We start from the raw sequence: 25946 nt of genomic DNA on the forward strand, positions 1-25946 counted from the left end.
TGGGCCTTGATCAGTGGAGCTATATAAATGAGCTGACTCAAAGAGAGAAAGGAGAGTGCAGCTGGGAGTGATGTTTTGAAGAGAAGCAAGCTTGCTGGAGAGGAACGTCCTGGGAGAAAGCCGTTTTGAGGCCGGAGCTTTGGAGCAGATGCCAGCTGCCTTCCTAGCTAACAGAGGTTTTCCGGAGGCCATTGGCCATCCTCCGGTGAGGGTACCCGATTGCTGATGTGTTGCCTTGGACGCTTTGTGGCCTTAAGACTGTAACTGTGTAACAAAATAAATCCCCGTTTTATAAAAGCCAATCCATCTCTGGTGTTTTGCATTCTGCAGCATTAGCAAACTAAGACAGATTTTGGTACCAGAGAAGTGGGGTGCTTTTGCTGCTGAGTTTGCAAATACCAAACATGTTGGAACGGCTTTTTAAATGGATAATGGGGAGTTTCTGGAAGAGTTGTGAGGAGCTTGATAGAAAAGGCCAAAACTGCTTTAAAGAGACTGTTTATGGAAATATGGACTCTAAAGATACTTCTGATGAGGACTTGAGCAGAAATGATGAATGTGTTGTTGCAAACTGGAAGAAAGGCGATCCTTGTTTTAAAGTGGCAGAGAATTTGGCAAAATTGAGTCCTGGTGTCAGATGGAAGGAAGAATCTGGAAGCAACAACTTGGAATACTTAGCTGAGGAGATCTCCAGACTACGTGTGGAGGACGTATCCTGGCTTCTCCTTGCAGCTTATAGTAAAATGCGAGCAGAGAGAGATAAACTTAGAACTGAACTCTTGGGTTCAAAGAAACCAGAAGTTGATGGCTTGGAAAATTACGGGCTTCCAGTGGGTAGAATCCCAGAAGCTACAGCCCAACCTGAGGACAAGCCAAGATTGGATAAGGAGTTAAGCAGAAAGGATTTGTGGAAACTCCTATTGTCTGATGGCTTTGACCCCTGCATGCTTCATGCAAAGCCAACAGAATTTTTGCGAGATCTTTATAGACGGAGCCATTGCCGGTCTGGACTGGAGGAGACAGACAAGGAAAAAATTAAAGGAAAAATCTCTTCAAAGACAGAGCCATGGAGGTTGAGGTCTGGAGTCAAGAGGTTTAGGGCTGGGAGAGCGGAGCAGCCCACATGCATGGAAAGGGTGAGTTTGCCCTGGACGTCGAGGGCGGGCTTTCCGCCTCGATGCTCTGGAAGAGTTTTGCCACCTCAGGTCCCAAAGAGGGTGGAGCACATTTCCAGGGAATTGGGGAGAGCCTGGCTGCCACCACACTGTTCTAAAGGGGTTGAGCGTGTGACCCGGAGATGGAAGGGAATCCGGGAGCTGCCCCGATGTTTGAGGAGGGTGGGGCCGAGAAGGTGGTCTCCCCAATGTGTGGAAATGTTGGAGCACTCACCTAAGTGTTTGGAGAGGAACGGGCTGCAGAAAAGGCCCTTGGGAAGGGTTAGGCTCCCGCTCTCTCAAGCCCCAAGGATGCAACATTGTTCTGTAAATGACTCTCGGACTTTGAAATCTAATGGACTTTGTCCTGTGGGTTTTAGGAACTGTTTTGCTCCTGTTAACCCTGTTTTCCTTACTGTTTCTCCTTATGGCAATGGAAATGTTTATCCTATGAATGTCTCTCCTTTGTATATTGGAAGCACATAACTTGTTCTAGGTTCACAGATCCACAGCTAAGGGAAAATTATGCCTTAGAACTGACCAAGCCTAAACTGATTTTGATGGGATTTTGTACTTAACTTTTGTTACTGAAATGATTTAAGTTTTTGTGAAATGAATGTATTTTGTATTTGGAAAGATAATGCCATTTTGGGTTCCAGGGGGTGGAATGTGCCAGTTTGAGTATATTGTGTCCCCCAAATGCCATTATCTTTATAGTTTTGTGTGGGGCAGGCGTTTTGGTGCTGGTTGGATTTGCTTGGAGTGTGCCCCACCCAGCTGTCGGTGATAATTTTGATGAGATGTTCTCATGGAGGCTTGGCCCCACCCATTCGGGGTGGGCCTTGATCGGTGGAGCTATATAAATGAGCTGACTCAAAGAGAGAAAGGAGAGTGCAGCTGGGAGTGATGTTTTGAAGAGAAGCAAGCTTGCTGGAGAGGAACGTCCTGGGAGAAAGCCGTTTTGAGGCCGGAGCTTTGGAGCAGATGCCAGCTGCCTTCCTAGCTAACAGAGGTTTTCCGGAGGCCATTGGCCATCCTCCGGTGAGGGTACCCGATTGCTGATGTGTTGCCTTGGACGCTTTGTGGCCTTAAGACTGTAACTGTGTAACAAAATAAATCCCCGTTTTATAAAAGCCAATCCATCTCTGGTGTTTTGCATTCTGCAGCATTAGCAAACTAAGACAGTAGTCATCAGCAGTGTCATGTGGGTGTTGGCCACAGTCATGCTGCCTTAGGATGCTTTAGAAACAGTGTCTAGGACTCAGGTGGTGATAATGCTGTGCTTTTCATTACATAAAATGTTGATTGTTGAGAGAATTGCAAACTGGGGCATATTGAGAGAGAGTGGACAGGTGATGGTGCATCTGAAGATCATGGCATGGCTGGATGTGTTTTGATAAATGAGGCCTTAGTGGGGATTGGATAGTTACTTTTCAGGCATTCCAAGGACTTTAATTAGATCTAAAAGGCAGAACTTAAAAGATTGGAAATTACAGGAAGAGTGATTTTGTCTTAAAACAAGGAAGAACTTTGTAACAGACCATCTGTTATAGTTTGCTAAGCTGCCGGAATGCAAAATACCAGAAATGGGCTGGCTTTTATAAAGGGGGTTTATTTGGTTACACAGTTACAGTCTTAAGGCCATAAAACGTCCAAGATAATGCATCAACAATCAGGTACCTTCACTGGAGGATGGCCAGTGGTGTCTGGAAAACCTCTGTTAGCTGGGAAGGCACGTGGCTGGCGTCTGCTCCAGAGTTCTGGTTTCAAAATGGCTTTCTCCTAGGACATTCCTCTCTAGGATGCAGTTCTTCAAAAATGTCTCTCTTAGTTGCTCTTAGGGCATTTTTCCTCTCTTAGCTTCTCCAGAGCTAAAGTCTGCTTTCAACGGCCGTCTTCGAACTGTCTCTCATCTGCAGCTCCTGTTTCAGCTCCTGTGCATTCTTCAAAGTGTTCCTCTTGGCTGTAGCAAGCTAGCTCCTTTTGTCTGAGCTTGTATAGTGCTCTAGTAAACTAATCAAGGCCCATGCTGAATGGGTGGGGCCACACCTCCATGGAAACTATCCAATGAAAGATCTCACCCGCAGTTGAGTGATCACATCTCCACAGAAACATCCAATCAGAAGTCTCCAACCCAATTAACACCAATACATTTCCTGCCCACACAAGACTGCATCAAAGCTAATGGCATTTTCGGGGACATAATACATTCAAACTGGCACATTACACCCTGTGGACCCCAAAATGACATGATCTTTCCATATACAAAATACATTCATCCCATCACAATATCACAAAAACTTAAATCATTTCAGTAACAATAGGTAAGTACGAGATCCTGTTAAATCAGTTACAGGCATGGTTTGTCCTAAGGCATAATTCCCCTCTAGCTGTGGACCTGTGCTATTTTTCTATTTGTTCTTTAAAATTCTTGTTTATGCTCTTCTGGTGTCTTCTTGATATCTTTTGTCTCTTTAGCCAACTCATTGAAATTATTTAGGAGATTGTATGAACATCTTTGATTAGTTCCAAATTTTGTGTCTCCTCTGGCTTTTTAATTCGATCAATTGGCTTGGTTGTATCTTCTTCATATGGTTTATAATTTTTTGTTGTTGGTTTCTTGGCATTTGATTACCTTGATAAGATTATTTTGAAAGTAGGTTTCCCTTGCTCATGTAAGACGTTGCTTGTGTTTGCACTGAAGATCTCCCTTGGCACTTGGTTTGTCAATGATTCCCAGCCAAACCAAGGCCAGGGTCTCACGCAGGTGATACAGCCCTTTTTAAAAGTCTGTTGAAGGTTGGGCAGACTGCACTTTCCCAGTCTTTCCAGGAGATGGTGCTCTTGGGCCACCTCTTCCCCACAACCCTGCCTTTCCTGACTACAGCTGCCCTTTGGGCAGGGTCCAGCCCAGCTGAGAATCCAGCCAAAGCTGCAGGCCCCTGTGAGCACTGGAAGCCATCAGCTCCGGGGAGAGGTGGTGACTCCTGTGCACCTTGGCAGAGAGTTGGCTTATGGGTACAGTGAGTCTGGTGATTCCCAGACTCCTGTGTGGAAGACTCTGGGCTGCGGGACTGAGAGGGTTCAAGTTTCCTGCCTGCCGCTGGCCCAGAAGTGCCCTTGTTTTTGCTGGCCTGTACAACCCAGGCCGAAGTGCGCCCGCTGGTCTCTGGGGTGAGAGAAGAGCCCCTAGCATTGCAGTGCAGCTCCCTTGCCCCCACCTCTGCAAGCAGTGAGCACCCTGCCCCCCTGTGAAAAAAGGTTCGAGGCAGTGAGATTTAGAACATCTCTCTCCAGCCAATTGTCAGATCAACTCCCCTGCTGCTGAGGGGAGGGCTTCCCAGTCTCTCCCAGTTCCGGGCTCCCACAGTGGCCCGTCTCAGGGATGGGAGTGGGCACCAGGCACCACAGCAGGGTCTCTGTTTGTAGATAAAAGGAGTCTGCTGGCTCCTAGGTTCCTCCACAGAAACTCTAAGCACTGTGGGACTGAGTGGGGTTAACTCCCACAGCCAAGATAGGGATGTGCTGATTTTTGGCTGCCTGGTCCAGCCAGTACACTGTGGCGGGTCTTGGGTTGGTTGCAATTGAGTACACTGACCCCACTTTCTCAGTCATAGTTTCTCCGCTTTTTCATCCAGGTCTTCCTTGTATAATGCAGCAGGTCTTTCTCTGGTCACCTGAAGCTGGAAATTGCTGCTTTGGTTGTTTTCTGCCGGTTCTCTGTTTCTTTTATGGTGGAGGAGTGACTTCTGCCTATCCTATTCTGCCATCTTCCCGGAAGTCATTCGTGTCTTACTGTTGTATTTTATAAAAGTATCAGTTTCTAATGGATTAAAAATTAAAAATGAAACAGAAATCTGTTTGTGGTTTTGTTTTGTTTTGTTTTTTTACAAGCTCTGGTCTTGATGGCCACTTGCGTGGTATATTAATATGTCACACAGAAGTATGGACTTAACAAATGATAGTTTAGGTCCCTTCCAGTCTGGCATTCTGATTTGCTTCCATTCACTCAAACTTCTTTCCTTCCCGTATTCCCTTAAACATGATTGAGTCTCTCCATCATGAAAAAATTAATTTCCTCAGTTCTGCTTCCCTTTCAAGTTACCATGCCAGTCTTTCTCCTCATTTCTGTCTGACTTTACCAGTAGTGGTCTCCACTCTTTCATTCACTCACTCCAAAATCTTTTGTTATTTATCTGATTTCTATTTCTCACACTGGTCTCTAGAGTTCTTGCTCAGTCTTCGCTTGACCTCTCCATAGGATTTGGTACTGAGGACCACCCCATTGTTGCCACTCCCTTTTCTTGGTTTTTGTAAAAGGGAATGCTTCTGCTTTGCCTGTTTTTCTGACTGTTCATCCTCAGGCTCTGGTGATTTCTCGGTTTTTGTGTTTCCCTTAAAAATAGACATTTCCCAAGATTCTTCCCTTGGCTTCTTTCTCTTCCCTCAGCTTCTTTCTGTTCCCTCTTTAGGGACAGTTTCGTCCATTCCCATGGCTTCCCTTACCTCAACAGGCTGACAATCCCAAATCTGATGTGTCTTCTGAACTCCAGAGTAGATCTTTAAAAAATCTTCCTAGATATGCCCTATTGACACCTCTTAGTGTGTACCCATCCCTGAATCCTGTTGCCTGCGGATATGGCATACATAGTTGGAGATCTCAGTTTGACCACTAGAAAGATCTTGGTGGTATAGGGGAAGAATTGTTTGGAGAAGTTTGATATTTGGGGCAGAGAGAACAGGAGTTAGGAGACTTGAAGAAGTCGAGGTGAGAGAATGAGTAAAGGAGTCTTTGAATTAAGTTGATGTTAATGGGCCTATAGAGGAGGAGACTGGTGTGAGAAATGGCAGAGAGAATTTTGGTGGGTGGTTGTGGAAGGGGGAGGAAGAGGGTAGGGTTTGAGATACCCCCACCCCCCACCCCTCTGGTCTGCCTTTGGTGGGAGGTGGTGGTGTCAGCTGAGGTGGGTTATTAGGAAGAGAAAGAGGAACCATGTTTGATAGAAAGGTGATAGCTGAGTTTGGGGATATGCTGAGTTTGAGGTGCTTCTGTGATATCTAACATCCTCTGTAGAAGATATACCTATCAGGTGTTCCTTTTTTTTGAGGAGCCACTTTTGATTGTGTATTGTCATCGACTATCATATATCATATTATATTGTCCAGTTTCTAAAGAGATTCTGAGTTGTACCATATTCTGGGTAAGAAATTAGGCCACCTATCTCCTATAAAAAGTCCTGCATTAAGTGTGCTTAACACAAGTCCTTTGATTGTTTTCAGCTTGCCCCAGATGATGCCTGGCGTTGTCCACACTGTAAGCAGCTGCAGCAGGGGAGCATTACATTAAGCCTGTGGACTCTGCCTGACGTGCTTATTATACATCTGAAGAGATTTCGACAGGTACGGACATCCTCTGTCATAGGGAAAAAAGAAGGCCAGGACCTAATTTCTTATGTCCCCTACTGGTGGGCTTTGAGGGGGTTCTTTGGTGTCCCTGTTTGATTCAGTAATCCTGTCTGTGTGTATTATAGCCTTAAATCTGCACCTATGTTTGAGGTTGTGTTTTGTTCTTTCCCAATGCAAAATTTGAGCATCCTTGACTCTTGTAATACTAAACATTTTTATTATAGTTCACATTGCAGGTATTTACTTTGTTCTTGAAGGTTTTCTTTAGACTTATAAATGTTGTGCTCAAATTTTGATAAGTGTACTTTGGAATTTAAAAATTATATAGGTAGGGATCATATCTGAGGGAGGCAGAATTCTGTTTTTACTGAAAGTGATACTGGATGGTATCTTCCCAAGAGTTGTGTAGTTGGGAGAGATGATCATAACTCTATACATGAGTTATATTGCTTTGTGAGTTAGTTTTTCCAAAAAGCCTGTCTGTTTCCTAAGGTTAGAAGTGTCCTAGGGAACCCGTTGTAGGGAGGTGAATGGAGCTGTTAGAGTAGCCTGAGAGGCCTGGCCTTAAGAAGGTTTGTGTCTGAAAGAAGAATGGGCCTCTACCAGGTGGGGTGTGGTGGGGGTACACACCCACAGTGTGAGAGCATCACTAGGAGGGGGAGCAGTGTGTGCAAAGCCCTGTGGCCAAGGGAGTGTCACATATTCAGGAAGCAGGAAGCAGGCCAGTTGGGCTGGAGTTCCAGAGGGTAGGGGAGAATGGTGTGAGTTAGGTGGGAGAGGTGGGCAGGAGCTGGTTGTCCAAGCAGACCCTTGTTATTCTTGCTCTGAGTGCAATTCCAGTGAAGGGTTTCAAGCAGAGAAGGAACAGGACCACATTTATGCTTTGAAAAGACCGCTGGTTGCTGTGTAGAGAACAGACTAGAGGCTAGCAGGAATGAAGAGAAGGAAACCAGAAAGAGGCCATCACAGTCATCCAGGAGGGGGAGATAATGGCTTGAAATAGAATTGTAACAGTTTGGAAATGGAGAAAAGTGAAGAGATTTGAGAGACATTTAGGACTCTGATGAATTGGAGGTATCATGGTGACACATGTCGTCCCTAGGGCTAGGGTTTCACACAGAGGTTTGGGTTTTAGCTTTGTGGTAGTAAAGAGTGGATATTTGCCTTGAGTGTCCCAATTGATTATTTCCATTGGGATCTGTTGGTGGAAAGCTTTTTAGGGGTTTGGGTCTCAGCCTTCTTTTCTCCTTCCACACACGCAAGACTAGATTCATTTTTTTTTAACCTCCCAGACATGGAAAATAGTCACTAAATATCTGTTCAACTGATGGTTGGATTTCAAAGGATTTCTTCTGGCTTAATGAAATTACAGATTGCCCAAGTTTGTCATCTAAATGAATGTATTAAGCTAGGTTGTTAACAACTTTTACGCAATCTTCCTGGGAGAGGTGGGGAGGAAAAGGGCGCCATTTACTGGATGGCAGTTCTGTGGTGGGAACTCTGCTTTGTTCTTCACGTATGTTGTCACTCTATTAATTTTCATGCCTTTGTGACAGAGGTATCTGGATGAACCACTGGAAATAGTCATTTTTGTAAGTAAAAATCCTGATAGTATTTAGCCCCCTATAACAGGAAATGATGACTCAGAGGCTCATTAATACCTTATTTGTAAATCATCATTGGTTCTGCTTTTAGTGATGTTAAAACCTGTTCCTTTAGATAATTTAAACTATTAGTCTATTTCCCTATTTTGTTATGTGTCTTGGGACACATCAGATAGGTAAATCTGGCCACTTTAGCTGATAGCGTCCACATTCCACACTAAACTGATCTATCATCTGCTTGCATTAAAATATCATCAGAACTTTTCTTCTTTCACAGGAAGGAGACAGGCGTATGAAACTTCAGAACATGGTCAAGTTCCCCTTGACTGGCCTGGACATGACACCTCATGTGGTGAAGAGAAGCCAGAGCAGCTGGAGTTTGCCATCACATTGGTCCCCATGGAGACGGCCCTATGGACTCGGGAGGGACCCTGAGGACTACATCTATGACCTGTATGCTGTGTGCAATCATCACGGCACCATGCAAGGGGGGCACTACACAGGTCTGCAATGCCAGATGCTAGTGTCTGTTCTGACGATTTCTTCAGTTGGGTTTTGCTTATTTAGGGTTACTTTGCTTTAGAACTTTTCTCTTTGCCCACTTTCTCTTCCACTAGGTAGAATGCCAAATGCAAGGGTAGTTTTCATCATCTGGATCTGTACCCAAGAGCAAATAAACTAAAGTTCTTTCTCCTTTTCATGAGTTGGGTCATCCAGTAGTCATCTGACATGTTTGGGGAATGGTGTGTGTAGATAAATAACACTGTCTGCTTACCCAAGGCTTAACTCTTTGTTTACCCATCTTGCACTCCTAACTTAAGGTATGGCTCTACTTGCTTGAGGTCTAAGTTCTTCCATTTACTTGGACTGAATGTGAACCATTGTGTCATGTCTTTAAAGTGACTTGGATGGGTTGTTTTTTGTTGTTTGTTTGTTTTAAGGTTAAATATATTTTTAAAAACTTTTTATTTTGAAATAATATTCCAACTTAGAAAATGGTTGCAAATATAATACAAAACCCATACAGAGAATTCCAACATACCCCCCATCCAGATACCCAAATTCACCAACTTTTAGTATTTTGCCACATTTGCCATATCATTCTGTTATCCATTTATCCATCTGTCTGCCTGTCCATCATCCTATCCATCTATCTATTTTCTAAACATTTGAGAGTAAGTTATATATATCATGCTGCTTGAACACTTAATACTTCCATGTATATTTCTGAAGAACAAAGTCATTAAATTCTATAATCTCCAGAAGTACAGTTAGCAAGTTCAGGAAATTTAACATTGATATAAAGCTTACAGTCTATATTCAAATTTTTTCATATGTCCCAATAATGTCCTTTTGGGCATTTTCTTCTCCATTAATAAATCCACTCCAGGATTATGTAATACATTTAATTGTCATTGTCTCTTTGGTCTCTTTTTTTTTTTTTTTCCATTGTGGAAACAAAATTTCCCATCTCAGCCACTCTCAAGCATATAATTAAGTGGGATTAATCACATTCACAATGTCATACTACCCTCACCACTGTCCATTTCTAGAACTTCATCACCCCAAACAGAGATCCTGTATCTATTATGTATTAACTCCCCATTTCCTCTTCCCCATTACCCCTGCCCATGGTAACCTGTACTCCTTTCTGTCTCAATGAATTTGCATATTCTAGTTATTTCATATAAGTGGAATTATAGTATCTGTCCCTTTTTGCCTGATTTATTTCATTCAGTATGATGTCTTCAAGGTTCACCTGTGTTGCAGCATGTGTCAGAGCTTGATACCTTTTTATGGTTGAATAATACCCCACTGTATACATCTATCACATTTTAATTATCCATTCATCTGTTGGTAGACATTTGGGTAAATAGTAGCTATTCTAGTGGATGTGAATGGTGTCTTATTGTGGTTTTGATTGGTATTTTCTAGAGGCTAATGATACTGAGCATCTTTTCATGTGCTTATTGGCCATTTGTATATCTTCTTTGGAGAAACATCCTTTCAAGTCTTTTACCCATTTTTTAATTGGGTTTTTTTAAATTGTTGATAAGTTTTAAACTTTTTTCATTTTAAAAGTTCATCATATGAAATTTGGAGACAAGACAGAAGTAGAATACCATCAGCCATAGACTGTTGGTAGCATTTTAATATATGATATTTCCTCCAGTGTTTATTTCGCGCTATTGTGATTATACTGGTATATTCTATTCAGGTGAATGTTTATTGAACATATTCTGAAGAACATACACTCAGCTGGGTACTAAGGGTATAAAAATGAATAGGTCCCAAGCCCCATCTTCAGGGAGTGTAATCTAGTATGTTAGACCTAGGTACAAATGAAATGAGAAGTGCAGTAGAGTGTAATGTGTCTGTGATGGAAGTGTGAACAGCGGGTACAGCAGGTAGCCAGAGGCAAGAATGGTCAGAGTGTCTGGGAGGGACAGGAAAAGCTTACTGGGATTAGTAACCTACTGTCTGCTCTTAAGGACCTTTATGGGCTAATGAGGGGAGACAGTGAGGTTTGAGAAGTGAAGTGAGGTATGGATGATGTGTGTGCTTATTTACATCATCTTCACATTCAGCATCATAACATAAGCATTCTAATGTTGGTGCTTAATTTAAACACTTTTTAATGACTGCAGAATATTCTGTTGAAAGAACCCTAGTTTTATATAACCATTCCTCACTGTTGAGTATATGTATTGTTCCTAGTTTTTTACTTTTAATGTAGCTGATGACCATCTTTGTGCATATTCACCTTTTCTAAATTTGTTTCCTTAAGGCCAAGTCTCAGAAATGGAATTGTTGGGTCAAGGGCATGCATAAACAATTTGGAAGCCAGGCAGATTTTGGGGGCTTGTTGCTTGGACATATACATAAGAGTTGATGTGAGGGTAATACTGTTAGTTTGGTTATCTTTATGGGTGACCAGGACTTGGATTTCTGCATTTTTAACACCAAACATATTTGGCTAGTGTATCTCATTTCTTGGGGACTTTCTTTCTTTCTTCATTAATTCAGTGATTTCTGCAGCAAGACTCCAGGGTGCTAGTGCTGACCATTGATTCAGAAAGCAGAAGGTGGAGGAGAGGTGGGTTCTGCCAGTTGAGGTTCATTCCATAACAGCCCTAAACGTCCCTCCCTATCTACAAGGTAAAGCAGTCTGCAGGCCTTCCCCAGCCCTTGCAAACTTACCTTTCAACCTGCTCTTTGCTGATTTCTTTTCCTCCTCAGGAAGGTAGGGAGTAGGGGAAGAGGACTGGATGCAATAATCTTCTATTCCTGAAACTCTTTTTAGTTCAAGTTCTTTAAATATTTAGATGCTGCAGGCTTCAATTGTTTTTGAGGGAAATGATCGCAACTTTGAGTGTAACTCATAATGGAACGGTTTGGATCGCCTTTGCTTGCCCTCGGAAGCACTTTGAAGGAGAAAAAGAAGATTTATAAGTTCAAAAGATCCTCTGAATTCATAGAAGCCCAGCGTTGGTATTAATTAAATATTTAATCTTACATTTTGGTGTAAAACCAAATTTAAATTATGTAATGCTATATTTTGTGAATTGCATAATATAAAATTTTTTATTTATATTTTATGGGGGCCCCTTGTATAATAAATGTTGTGTTTCTACTTGGATATTTTCTTTTGTGGCATTACGAGACATGCCTGTGTTCTTTATACTGAGTCAAAGAATTACATACTCATGAACTCTTAGAGTTGAAAGGGATTTAGAAGTAATTTAATTTCACTGATTATCTGGTGTAGTAACTCCTTTGTCAGCATTCCTGATTGGTGTTCATCCAACTTTGGCTTTGGAAGAGTTACCTTCCATTCATAACACCCTTTCTCTGGAAAATGTGAGCTGGCTTGTTATGCAGTTTCTAGCAAGAAATTGCTCTGAAAAATAGGATGGTCCTAGATTGTAGCATATCATGTTTCTCTTTATATAGAACAAACTTAGGAAAATGCCTGAAACCTCCAGCTACCTTGGAGGCAGTATAATATAGTGAAAGGAGTTTGGGGTAGAAGCTGGGCACATCTTCCTGGTTCTGTGACCTCAAGCAAGCATCCTTACTCTTAACTTGGCTTTTGCCTTAGTGTTCCAGAACTGACCATGTCTCCCTCCAGGGCCTGCTGCCCAGGGGATGCTCAGATTTTCCTGAGTTTTTTCCCCTTTGCCATGCCCAGGTCAGACCACTGCTTTTCTGGTATATAAAATGTTTAGAGTCTTAGTTTAGAGAACATTTTAAATGCCCTCAGCATTATCAAATTAAAGATATTCTGTTTTTAAGTTTTCATTTGGAATGCTTATTTTGATATACTCTTTATTTTGTACAATTTCCAGCTATAATTACATACTGTGTATATGTCTAACTTATATAAGGATTCTAGAACAGTGCTTCTCAAACCATCTGTGATGAAGACCTTGGTTTTGTTTTGTTTTGTTTTTTTCCTTTTTAAAAAATTTCCAATCCTTTTTAAGCTGATACTTTTGTAAAAAATATGAGAAAAATTTCATGGCAGTATTAAATTGCTATAAAAGTTTCTAAGTGCCTTCTTTAAGTTTTGGTACTTATCTTGTTTTGGACCAATAGTAAGCAATTTATGGACTGACCCCGGTCTGTGCATCACAATTTGAATAGCACTGGTCTATAAAACACTTCAGAAAATGGTGTTAGGAAGAATCTGATTACTTTGTAAATACATCATTTACCCATTAATGAGCATGGGCTGCCTTAGTTTCCACATTCCAACTGAGAACAGCATTCTGAAGAGAAACAAAACAGATTGAAACTAGGGCAGAGTTACTCTGCCACCTTCCCTTGGGCGCGTTGCTCTCACAGAACCACTCCCACTCAGCACTCCAGAATAGCAGCCACCTCACCAGCTGGGCCATTTACACATCATGCCTGACACTCTTGACCAAAAAGTGCTGTGTTTTAGTTCCATTTGCTGCTTCTATTTCCATTATCCCCTCTCTGGTTCTAGTGAGTACATAGCTGCAAATGACCTCCCTCCCTACAATGGATTCTATTTTCCTCTTCATATTTTTAGGGGCCCTACTGGTCAAACCCTTCCTTGCCCAGGTCCTTTTCATCTTTCAAGGTCCCATACCTGCAAAAGTGATTGTGACCTTATGAGGGAGTCATTCCTGGTGCCTCTCGGGATCTTATATGCCCTGTCCCTGGGGCCATACTGAGTCCATCTCAGAGTTCAGCTGAATATTCTAACACTGATTTATTCTAACCCCAATAAATGGGTATTTTTAAAAACTGTGATAATTATGTATTGTTTTTGACTAAAGCTCATAACACCTTATATGTTATGGGGTTACGTGGCTTCATGAATGCTAAGTTTTTGTCTATTCTTACTAGTTCTTGAATGCTCTTTCTGTCTCAAGCGTTGAATTTGAACTGGAGAGAAGGCTTTGTGCATTTTTGAGCTCATGTGTCTTCAGTTTGCCATAGAACTTCTATGGGGCATTGTTAGTGCCATCCCCTGAGGGAGGCAGAATAGCGGAGAGGTTTAAGTGTGAGCTCAGAGATTAGATAAGTCTGGAATGAGTGAGGCTCTGCCCTTTACTATCTGTATGTTTTTGAGCAAGCTGTTTGTTTCAAGCCTTTGTAAAATGGAGTCATAATAGAAAAAAATCGCAAAGGGTTAAATGAGATGTGTAGCACATAGCAAGTGCTATGGAAATATTTGCTGCTACTGTTACTAATATCATTATTTCTATCCTATTACCTTTCCATCTGTAACAAACACTAAAATGTTACAATGTGTTTAATCAGAGTTTCTCACTTTTGGCAATATTGACCTTTTGGGCCGGATAGTCCTTTGTTGTGGGGAGCATCCTGTGTGTTATATGGTGTTTAGTAGCATCCCTAACCTCTGCCCACTAGATGCCAGTAGCAGCTTCCCCAGTTGTGACAACCAAAAATGTCTCCATTCCTTGTCAGATGTTCTTTGGGGGACAGAGTTGTCCCTGGTTGACAACCACTGGTGTAAATAAATGAGTATAATGTGTTTTCTAAGATGAAATAGAATTTCATCTATTTGGAATAATTTGGAATTTCTTGAAACATTTTGCTTGAATGTGACATGGAATTTTTTTTTAAACCTTTTTGTGTTACTGTGTCACTATATGCAGCCTTAGGAAGTTTTTAAATTAATTATGTGAACCAGAGAGCTGTGTGATGAGTAGATGGCAGTACAGCTGCACCCGGTATTGATGGTGGGCTCTTTTTGGCAGCCTACTGTAAGAACTCTGTGGATGGTCTCTGGTACTGCTTTGATGACAGTGATGTGCAGCAGCTGTCAGAAGATGAGGTCTGCACACAGATGGCATACATCCTGTTTTACCAGAGAAGGACGGCTATACCCTCCTGGTCAGCCAACAGCTCAGTGGCAGGTAAGGTCCTTCGGCAGGTAAGGTTCTTCGGCAGCTTTTTCTAGAGCGTAAGATTATAATAAATGGTCCAGAGGAACTATCCAGAAGGTCTCACTAGTCTGTCAGTTTGATATGATTAATTCTCACATTTGCATTTAATCTGGAAAACAAAATGATTGCAATCAAGGAAATGGGGGAGATGTGAGAGCAGCTGTGTCCCAGCTCACAGTTCACATAGAGGTAGAAGTAGAGCCTCCAAGGAAGCTCTCAATAATTACATGTGGAATAAATGAATGAATGGGCTAAAAAAGCAGCATGGCATGTTGCTCAGAATAGAGAGACGGGGGGATTTGGAATTAGAACTGAGACATGGCTTTGACACTTTTTGGTTGTGATATGGGGCGTATCCCATCTGAGCACATATGTGCCATCTGAAATATGAGTGTAATGATAATGCCTACCTCATGGTGTCATTGTATGCATCAAATTAGGTAAATGTATACCAAAACATTTTGGAAAGTGTAAAGCATCATTAGAAATAGTTCTTTTTTCTGATAAGAAGATTGGCCTGTTTTGTTAGCAGAATGATTGGAGGCTATAATGATATGAAATGCCTGGGTTTAGCCTGATGGAATCTAGACTGTTGTGTTTAATAAACAGGAACCAATACCCACACATGGAATGGATGCAGCCACAATGATGCAGAGAAGAGGACATGTCTTCTTAATGCTGAGTTTAAGAGAATATGACAGAGGACTAGAACATGATCATAGGATATATTAACCCCTCCTCCCCTTAAAGCTTGTGAGGGGTAAGTTTGAAGCAGCTAAAAGGAAGCATCAGTCAAGCAGAGCAACCCTGTTGCGGGGGTCAGGTCCCTCCTGGTACACTGGCTCTCTCTGTAGCTGCTCACTTACTTAACAGAAAGTGCGAGTGCCAGTGCCCCTCCACCTTCCCTCAGTGCTTTCCAGAGTCTAAGATGTGCTCAGAAACTGATTTGAGGAGGTCTGCTAGAGATAGTCTTGCTGTGTTCTGTACTCAGTTTCAAGAGCAGTCTCTGTTGCCCTAATATTTAAGAGCATCTGTGGAACAGACTGGAAAAATCGACATATAGCTGTATAAATTATATGTGTATGTATATGTGTGTATTCATACTGTGAAAATGGCTAACCACAAAATTTCCACAAAATAGTGAGGCTAAGAGAAAACTGTACTCTTCGCTTCCTTTTTCTTCTCTCTGTGTGTGTTGGTGAGAAATACTACTGCAAGTGCTTAGACCAGTGCTTGGCATGTCAGTGCTTAGTACATATTTGTAGAATGAATGATTGTCTGTATTCCATCGTATTGCCAGCTCTTAAGACTTTGACTTTGCATTATGAAGTATTCATCCTCAAGCTTGTGTTTTACTATAACACATCATGTGTGCAGGAATCTGCGCTTCTTGTTTTCATCTTAGCTGGTGATACTCGGGCAGGCATGATGTGGGGTCTGGAAGGTAATGCTGATCTCGGTGGTGAGAACATCAGCCTTCCCCTCCCCAGCCCCACACCCCGGCTCAGGTAGCTCTACATTCGTGAGGGTGTCTGGCCACAGCTGGCCACTTTATTCTAGCCTGACCTCCATGCTCGCTTTGTTTTCTGCAGGCTCCACAAGTTCTTCCCTGTGTGAACACTGGGTGAGTCGGCTCCCAGGGAGCAAGCAAGCCAGTGTAACGTCTGCGGCTTCCTCCAGACGCACCTCCCTGGCCTCGCTCTCAGAGTCCATGGAGATGACTGGAGAAAGGAGTGAAGATGATGGTGGGTATGGGTTCTGGTGACAGATTTCAAAAATGGCAACTCATGGACACAATACAGCACCCCTTATATTTAGGGACTAAGTTCTAAGAAGATTGTGGGAGAATTCAAAAGGGGTTATAGAAATTTGGAATGCTGAGCTGTGGAAGTTAGGATTATAACGACATTTTTTTCAAAGTGCATTTTAAAATCCTCAAAATAGCTCAGAGAGGCTATGTGATTTGCCGAGGTCCCCCTGGTGAGAAGCCACAGAGACCCCTGACTCTCTTCACTCAGGGTGCTTCTTGCCTTCTCATCACACTGTTGCCCTTAGAAGAATCTGTGGCATGTTTTTTTCCAGTACAGAGCATTTAAAACAAAACTTGTCTCTGCATAGAGGTAATTTTTCAGATTTCTGAAGGTAGTCACAATGTAAAAACTTGGAAAATCTGCTAAAAATTGAACTCTGGCTTTTTCCCTTCGCTAACCACTTGAGCAGCATTAATGGACAGACAAACTTAGTTCTAACAGGGACCCCCAGTGGTGTGGGAAGAATCAGCCAGCCACAGTACTGCGAGCTGGGAGGAGGAGGGAGTCAGCTCAGCTTCCATAATGAGGATGGTGAATCATCTTCCAACAGGTCTTTTTCTGCAGCCAGCATTTTGAATGCTATCATCTGTTTCTAGTGATGATGGATAATTCTGAGAAAATGAAATGGATGAACAATTGCAGGAGGTGGGAAGAATGGCAGGCTAGGGGATCTTCATTGTAGCTCTAGCTCTGCCACCTTTTTTGCTTGTTTATTTATTTGTAAAATAAGACTGTTGGACTGTAATTTCTAAGCTCCTTTCTGGCCCCTGACATTCTATGAAAAAATGACTAGAAAATCTTTGCTTGTTTAGGTAGAAGTTATTTTCTACCTAAAACTTAGACTCGTTATTGTGGTCTAGATCTGGTTTGCCCCCACTCTGTTTTTAAACAGTGTACTTGGTGAAGGATATCATATGATGGTGCTGGGTGGTACTCATAGAACAGAACCAATCCCTTAGGATTGTATAGAGTTTTATAAATACCACAGTTACAGTATTAAGTGTATTTAGAATTTCATTTTGAATATTTTATTTGGAAGTTTTAAGTCACTCAGTATAGGAATGTATTATAATCCAAATCTCTTTAGTTCTTTCCACTGATCTACTCTTATAATCCAAAATAACAGGCCAGCCTGCATGTGATATAGAGTGGGGGTCAAGGGATTGCAAGTTCTGGCATTAGCTATGTCTAATTATTTGTGTAATCTTGGGCAAGACAGTTCACTTCTATGAACTCCAAATGTCCTTCTGTATGATGAAGATGCTGGATCAGTAACTCATTTATTGAGCATCTGTGGAGTTCCCAGGTGTTCTCCTGGACATAGGACTTTTACGATTTTTTTTCTCACAGTAGCCCTGTGAGTTAGACCGGGGTCAGCAAACTATAGCCCATAAGCCAGTTCTAGCCTGCTGCCTGCTGCCTTTTTTTTTTTTTTTTTTTTTGGGGGGGTAAATCAATTTTTATTGGAACACAGCCACACTCATTTGTTTACGTGTCATCTATGGTTGCTTTTGTGCTGTGATGGCAGAGCCTAAAACAGGTACTGTCTGGGTCTTTGCAGGAAAAGTTTGCTGACCCCTGACTTGGAGCAAGAAGTTAAGGTAAAGGACTAGTTTGCCAATCTCTTGAGTTAGGCTATCCCTATTTTATAGGTGAGGGAACTGAGGCTCAGAAAAGTTACGGTCAGATGGCTAGTCCATGACAGAACTGTGACTCGACTCCAGGCATGTTGACTCCAAAGGTCATGCGCTTCCCATTGTGTGAGGCTTGCCTTACTCCATCTTCTGTATTTTAAGATGTGACTAGAACATTTTTGTTGGTTTGTCTTAATGGTATTCTCTTTGCTGTATTCAGGAGGCTTTTCAACTCGACCGTTCGTGAGAAGTGTCCAACGTCAAAGCTTGTCATCCAGATCCTCTGTTACCAGCCCCTTGGCCATCAGTGAAAATTGCATTAGACCTTCTTGGTCCCTGTCTGCTAAGCTGCAGATGCGCTCCAACTCTCCTTCCCGATTCTCAGGAGACTCTCCAATTCATACATCTGCCTCCACCTTGGAGAAGATTGGGGAGGCAGTGGATGACAAGGTCTCCATCTCTTGCTTTGGTAGCTTGAGGAACCTTGCTAGCAGTTACCAGGAACCAAGTGATAGTCATAGACGACATGAGCACAAGACTATGGGTCGGGCCCCTCTGGCTGTCATGGAAGGTGTGTTCAGAGACGAATCAGACACCCGCAAATTAAACTCCAGTCTTATAGACATAAAGAGCAAAAACTCAGCACAAGGGGATCGCTTGCCCCCCATCTGTGATCCATTTGATAACAATAACCAGATTGCTTATGTGGATCAGAGTGATTCTGTAGACAGCTCTCCAGTCAAAGAAGTGAAACCCCCAAGCCTTCCAGGCTCACTCACAAAGAAACCAGAGACCACAACCAAGAGATCGCCCAGCTCCAAACGCATTTCTGAGCCAGATAAAAGCTTGCGGAAGGGGAGACCAGTCTTGGCAAGCCAGGAATCATCTCTTTCAAGTACATCTCCTTCTTCTCCTGTTCCTGTCAAAGTTTCTACAAAGCACCCCCGCTCCCGAAGCAAAGCAGATTCTTCCTCTAGGGCCAGTAGACGTCATTCATCCCCTGCCTCTGCCCAACCCAAAAAGGAGTCATCGCCTAAATCCCAGGACCTCACATCGTCTCCTTCACCACAGAAGGAGAAGCCCACTTCTTCCCTCACTTGCACTACTTCTTCCGCATCTGCCAAAAAAGCCTCGGGCTCTGCCACAAGGGGACCCTTCCCTCTTGGAAAGAGCAGGACTTCGGACAGAAGCCTAAGTAGGGAGGGCTCCAGACAAAGCTTGGGTTCTGACAGAACCAGCGTCACCTCCGTTTCCAAACCCAACTCCCCTCGGGTGGGTCAGGCCAGAGTTGGGGAGAGCAGAGGGGATGGGAAGCATGTCAGGAGCTCTTCCATGGCCAGCCTGCGGTCCCCCAACACAAGTGTGAAGTCTGGTCTGAAGAGAGACAGCAAATCTGAGGACAAGGGACTGTCCTTCTTCAAATCAGCCTTGAGGCAGAAGGAAACCCGGCGGTCAACAGATCTTGGCAAAACAACCTTGCTCTCCAAAAAGGCAGGCGGGAGCTCTGTCAAGTCGGTTTGTAGGGGTGCAGTGGATGATAAGTCAGAGAAAGGCCACCAGCCTCCAGGTTCCCAGCAGCCAGATGCAAATGCAGTTGGAAAAGAACAGCTTATCTCCAAGGATCCTGGTTCTGCTAAACATTCCCTGCTGTCTGCTCGTAGATCCAAGTCTTCCCAGCTAGATGCAGTTCCCTCATCTCCTGGTGGCAGGCAGTCTGCTGAGAAATCCTCAAAAAAGTTATCTTCTAGCATGCAAACCTCTGCACGGCCTTCTCAAAAACCTCAGTGATATTTCTGCAATCCAAGTGTTTTATCTGTATAGATGTTTATTTATTTAGAATCCCTCCCCTCCCACCAAAGCCCTCTATGCTTTTGTTTTGTGTTTTTTGGGCCATGTGCCTGGTGTGTGTGTATGTGTATGTGTGAGTGTGTGTGTGTGAGGAGAATTCAATTGCAAATTGTTAAAAGCGTCGCCTTATTCTGCCATTGAACCAAATAACAGCCATAGGCAAAGTATCGATACCAAGCTAACTGGAATAATTGTAGACAATACCTTGGACAGTCCCTTTAGCAGTTGTACATATTTCTTTCTAGAGAACTCTAATGATTTTTGTCAGACACTAGGGTTTTGAAACCTGTGAACCAGTTAAGCTGTCATTAATTAGTGCACTCTGTAGAAGGATGAATTATTTGATTTGGGTTTCATCTGAGAAGGATTTGTCTTCATTATGGATTGTCTTGTGGTACCGGGAGCTCTAAAAACTGTGACAGGAACAATGAGACAAACTGATGGAAAACTGTTGCTTTCTGCACTTTCGCCCCATCTGCCGGTTTTTGTAAAAGGCAATATTTTAACACTAATGTTTCTCAGGTATATACTAAGCTAGACTAGGAAGTATAGGATACACATCAGTGAATGGATTAAAGAGGAAGGTGATGTGTGGGTGACTGTGTCATTTCTCCTACTGCCACAGATGGAAGGTTTTAGAAGTAGGAATGAGGTGTTTACCTTCCTTCATATCTGCAAAGTTAGTGTGTGCTGTAAGCTGTCTTGAGAGTCAAGAGGTGGCAAATTGGATAGCCAGAAAGCCAGCCACTAGTGGTTAAATTTTTTTCTCTTCTAAATTTGCTAGCCAAGGCCATTGGGGTTTTGAAATATGGTAGAGCAGTTAATATCTTTGAAAGATTCCTGGAAAAAAATGGATTCTAAACTGGATGCACACATCTATACACCATTTTCCTTTTATTTGGTGTTGCTTCTTTGCATGTTAAAAGTTGAAAGCTCCATGTTGCCCTGTGTTTGCCTGCTTATGTTTCCTTGTCTTGTAATTTCAAGAAGAAAGAAGTTATCTAATGCCAAAAATCAGTGATGGCATGTTAAAGGGATGGGTGACAAAGTATTACATGTCCATCTCTGAGTCTACCTATTAGTTTTAGTTAGGACTGTTTCCAGTAATTCATTCATTTCTTCTTCATGCTGAAGTTTTAGTCTCTTATCCAGAACTCCAAGCAGGATTGGAGTGTGTTCCATCTGGCAGCATTGGTGCATATTATATATCTTACTTAGGAAAAAAGTGAACCTCACAAAAATCTTACACTTTTAACAAGATACATAGTTTTTCAAGCTTTTTGGTGGTATCCTGGTAATAGTTTCCTGGTCAGTTTTTAGGGTTTTTTTTGTTTTTGTTTTTTAATGTCAAGAAAGTCATGGCCCCAATTCTCTTTGAATAGCACTTGTCGTTTTGCTGCAAAACAGCAGGCTAAGCCTGTGTGCTTTCACGTTTGTGGGTTTTTTTGTTTGTTTTGTTTGTTTGTTTTTTTCCAGATAGAGACCTCAAGTTCTTCCTGAACTCTTGGTGCGCAGATCCATTTATAAAGTTCCTTTTCAATTTGCTGTGTATGAAGTGAACAGAACACATCTACATGCACAGCTGTGAATACTACACTGCCCATTTGTTTCTTTTCTTTCTTTTTTTTCTCCCATGAACACCTCTTGGGAACTGTTCCCTGTAGGCTCCTTTATTTTGCTGCTGATTGGGGCATTAGCAGGTAGCTTGCAAGTCTGGAGACCATTTTTGTTAAGGGTAGCTGGAATTTCAGACCCTTCCAAGATTTAAGACTTCCATATTCAGCCTTGTGAAAGTTACCATAGTGCTCAAAGTAGTTTAACCTTGAGTTTTACTATTGCACCCTGTCCTGTTGTTACCCATTGCACCTTGTCCTTACTCACCACTTCACTGGGCCCATTGCACCCAGTCCTTACTCACCACTTACTGGGTTTCCTTGTGTTACTGTGCAGTCTTCTTTGGGATCCCAGTGCAGCCTTGCTCTCCTCTGCTTCAGTGTGGCTCCTGGATGACTGCCTGCAACATCACATTGGTAGCCCTATCAGTGTATAGCCCCTGCTGGTTTTCCTGTGTCACTTTTATTTCCTCAAAAAGATGTACCATGTGTGGGGATTGTCAATATCAGGAACTGAATATTTGTCTAATTTGAACCTCTCATCTATCTTTAGGTAGATCTCATTTGAAATCTGAGTCTCTGAAGCCATCTTAGAATTATAGTTTGATTAGACAAAGGGTTTTTTTTTTTTTTTTTTTTTTTTTTTTTTTTTTTTTAATTCAGTTTTATTGAAATATATTCACAAACCATACAGTCATCCATGGTATACAATCAACTGTTCACAGTATGATCATATAGTTATGCGTTCATCACCACAATCTATTTCTGAACATTTTCCTTACATCAGAAAGAATCAGAATAAGAATAAAAAATAAAAGTGAAAAAAGAATACCCAAACCATCCCCCCATCCCACCCTATTTGTCATTTAGTTTTTACTCCCATTTTTCTACTGATTTTTTTTCAATTTTTTAACTTTGTTTATCAAAAAATTAAAAACAAACAGGCAAACAACAACCAAAAAAACCCCACAACATTTCAAACAAAGCAATGGATTAAGGAAAACAAATAACCTAAAATAACTACTTTGCTTCCAATATGTTCCTACCATATTTTGCTCAGCATTATTTTGCTCAGCATTATGTCTTTTTTTTTTTTTTTTTTTTATCTTCATTTTATTGAGATATATTCGTATACCACGCAGTCATACAAAACAAATCGTATTTTCGATTGTTCATAGTACCATTACATAGTTGTACATTCATCACCCAAATCAATCCCTGACACCTTCATTAGCACACACACAAGAATAACAAGAATAATAATTAGAGTGAAAAAGAGCAATTGAAGTAAAAAAGAACACTGGGTACCTTTGTCTGTTTGTTTCCTTCCCCTATTTTTCTACTCATCCATCCATAAACTAGACAAAGGGGAGTGTGGTCCTTATGGCTTTCCCAATCCCCTTGTCACCCCTCATAAGCTACATTTTTATACAACTGTCTTCGAGATTCATGGGTTCTGGGTTGTAGTTTGATAGTTTCAGGTATCCACCACCAGCTACCCCAATTCTTTAGAACCTAAAAAGGGTTGTCTAAAGTGTGCGTAAGAGTGCCCACCAGAGTGACCTCTCGGCTCCTTTTGGATTCTCTCTGCCACTGAAGCTTATTTCATTTCCTTTCACATCCCCCTTTTGGTCAAGAAGATGTTCTCCGTCCCACGATGCCGGGTCTACATTCCTCCCCGGGAGTCATATTCCACGTTGCCAGGGAGATTCACTCCCCTGGGTGTCTGATCCCACGTAGGGGGGAGGGCAGTGATTTCACCTTTCAAGTTGGCTTAGCTAGAGAGACAGGGCCACATCTGAGCAACAAAGAGGCATTCGGGAGGAGGCTCTTAGGCACAACCATAGGGAGGCCTAGCCTCTCCTTTGCAGCAACCGTCTTCCCAATGGTAAAACCTGTGGTAGAGGGCTGAACCCATCAAACCACCAGTCCCCTATGTCTGTGGTCAGGTTAGCAACCATGGAGGTGGGGTAGGCGAATACCCCTGCATTCTCCACAGGCTCCTCAAGGGGGCACTACATCTTTTTTTTTTTTCCTTTTTTTTTTTTTTTTTTTTAACTTTCCCTTCTTTTTTAAATCAACTGTATGAAAAAAAAGTTAAAAAGAAAACAAACATACAATAAAAGAACATTTCAAAGAGACCATAACAAGGGAGTAAGAAAAAGACAACTAACCTAAGATAACTGCTTAACTTCCAACATGTTCCTACTTTACCCCAAGAAAGTTACCTAATATAGCAACATTTCTGTGAACTTGCTCCTACTATATCCATCAGAAATTCACAGACCATAGTCATTCCTGGGCATCCCCAGAACGTTAAATAGCTTATCTGTTCTTCTTGGATTATTGTTCCCCCTTCCTTAATTGCTCTCTATTGCTAGTTCCCCTACATTCTACATTATAAGCCATTTGTTTTACATTTTTCAAAGTTCACATTAGTGGTAGCATATAATATTTCTCTTTTTGTGCCTGGCTTATTTCGCTTAGCATTATGTCTTCAAGGTTCATCCATGTTGTCATATGTTTCACGAGATCGTTCCTTCTTACTGCTGCGTAGTATTCCATCGTGTGTATATACCACATTTTATTTATCCACTCATCTGTTGAAGGACATTTGGGTTGTTTCCATCTTTTGGCAATTGTGAATAATGCTGCTATGAACATTGGCGTGCAGATATCTGTTCGTGTCACTGCTTTCCGATCTTCCGGGTATATACCGAGAAGTGCAATCGCTGGATCGAATGGTAACTCTATATCTAGTTTTCTAAGGAACTGCCAGACTGACTTCCAGAGTGGCTGAACCATTATACAGTCCCACCAACAGTGAATAAGAGTTCCAATTTCTCCACATCCCCTCCAGCATTTGTAGTTTCCTGTTTGTTTAATGGCAGCCATTCTAACCGGTGTTAGGTGGTATCTCATTGTGGTCTTAATTTGCATCTCTCTAATAGCTAGTGAAGCTGAACATTTTTTCATGTGTTTCTTGGCCATTTGTATTTCCTCTTCAGAGAAGACAAAGGGTTTTAATAACGCAGTTTTTGCTATAATCAGTTGGGCATTAATAGAAATTAGTTTAATTTTCACAGTGGTAAATATTAATTTTTATTCTTGAGTCCTTTAGGAATGGATTTGTCTAGTATCTTATAAAATACACAAACCTGTTTAATTTTCCATGGAATCTCAGAAATAAAATTTCAGTATCTATAAACTATCTGTCTATGGAATTTAGTTCTTGTGTCAGATTTAATTAAATAGAAAAAAATCAGGAATTATTATAGCATTGTTTAGGCATCTTTAAATTATGATATTTCTGTGGCTAGTAAACAATGAAAATTTCATCATCCCTAACTGCTAGGTACAACCTGAAGCCACAGAAAAGGAGTTGCAAGGATGTAACATATCTTTTGGGAAAATCGTTACTTGGTTCAGTTCATTTCCTTGGTAGGGGGTTGGGGCTTGGAATTTGTTTTTGTTGTTGTTTTCCTGGTGATATTTGGTGTAACAAGCAGATACGTGTTTTGTTTGGGGGAATTAAAAATCATCTGCTAAAGATGGTAGGCCTGCATTTATGGTTGACATCCAGGTAGGCCTGGTTAGAGCAATTATTTCCTGGTAGGCACGATCATTTTCAATGTTTGTTTAATTTTTTTAAAAATTCTTGATTTCTCTTCCTATAGACATGCAGAGTGCACTGGAGCTTTATCATTCCTTAAGATAGCCCTTTCTTTTGTCCTTCTATAAGGTGGAAGCCCAAAGAAGCCATTAAGCTCATCCTAAAAGCAGCCTGACTGAAAGTGAGTAATATTATGCTAGACCAATAGAAATGGATGTGGGTGTATTTGTGGTACATCATAAAATATAGTAGTTATTTTTGAGGCTGCCTTAAACTTCTGTAATCATTCTTTCACCATTTATTCATTCTGCAAACATTCACTGAGGGCCTGCTTTGCTTATAAATGCAAGCTGAAAGCTTCAGGGGTTTGCTGTTGCTGAGGAGTACTGGGAGCACAACCTATTTGCCCGGGGATGCCGATGATGTCCTAAATGGAGTGACGGTCCTCCTTAACAAAACGATCAGATGGATTCTGGTGAATCATTTAAGGCTTGTGGTCCTCTTGAGCAAGTCTGATCTGTCCTAGAAACCAAAAGTACCTTTCTTCATCTTTGGACACATTTTACGCTCACATCTACTTTTTCAGACTGAGCGGTCTCTACTACTTAGGGATTGAAATCTGTTACACAATCACTACATTGGAGTTTGGTCATCTTTTTGTATGAGATGAAAGTAAGGATTTTTTTGGGGGGGAGGGAATTTTCGTCCCTCTAAAATAACTATCATGAAAATAAATAGAAACATTATGTAAAGGTAACAATAGTGGCAGCCTTTAGGAAAAATGGAGGAGAGAAGAGCTGTGAGCAAAACTCATTAA

General features: G+C 41.7%; 1 protein-coding gene across 2 annotated transcripts in view; it reads left to right on the plus strand.

Moving 5' to 3' along the window:
• The window catches only part of USP31 (ubiquitin specific peptidase 31), a 146202-nt gene extending 124074 nt beyond the window's left edge, over window positions 1–22128 (plus strand). For both annotated transcript variants that reach the window (XM_037814962.1, XM_037814963.1), the window contains exons 12-16: window positions 6435–6554; window positions 8442–8667; window positions 14422–14580; window positions 16203–16355; window positions 18276–22128. In XM_037814962.1, the coding sequence (XP_037670890.1) occupies window positions 6435–6554; window positions 8442–8667; window positions 14422–14580; window positions 16203–16355; window positions 18276–19843 (2226 nt within the window). In that variant the 3' untranslated portion in view covers window positions 19844–22128. The remainder of the gene's footprint in view (window positions 1–6434; window positions 6555–8441; window positions 8668–14421; window positions 14581–16202; window positions 16356–18275) is intronic.
• The last annotated feature ends 3818 nt before the right edge of the window (window positions 22129–25946 follow it).

Source organism: Choloepus didactylus, chromosome 21, assembly GCF_015220235.1.
Source record: "Choloepus didactylus isolate mChoDid1 chromosome 21, mChoDid1.pri, whole genome shotgun sequence".
Lineage (NCBI taxonomy): Eukaryota > Metazoa > Chordata > Mammalia > Pilosa > Megalonychidae > Choloepus > Choloepus didactylus.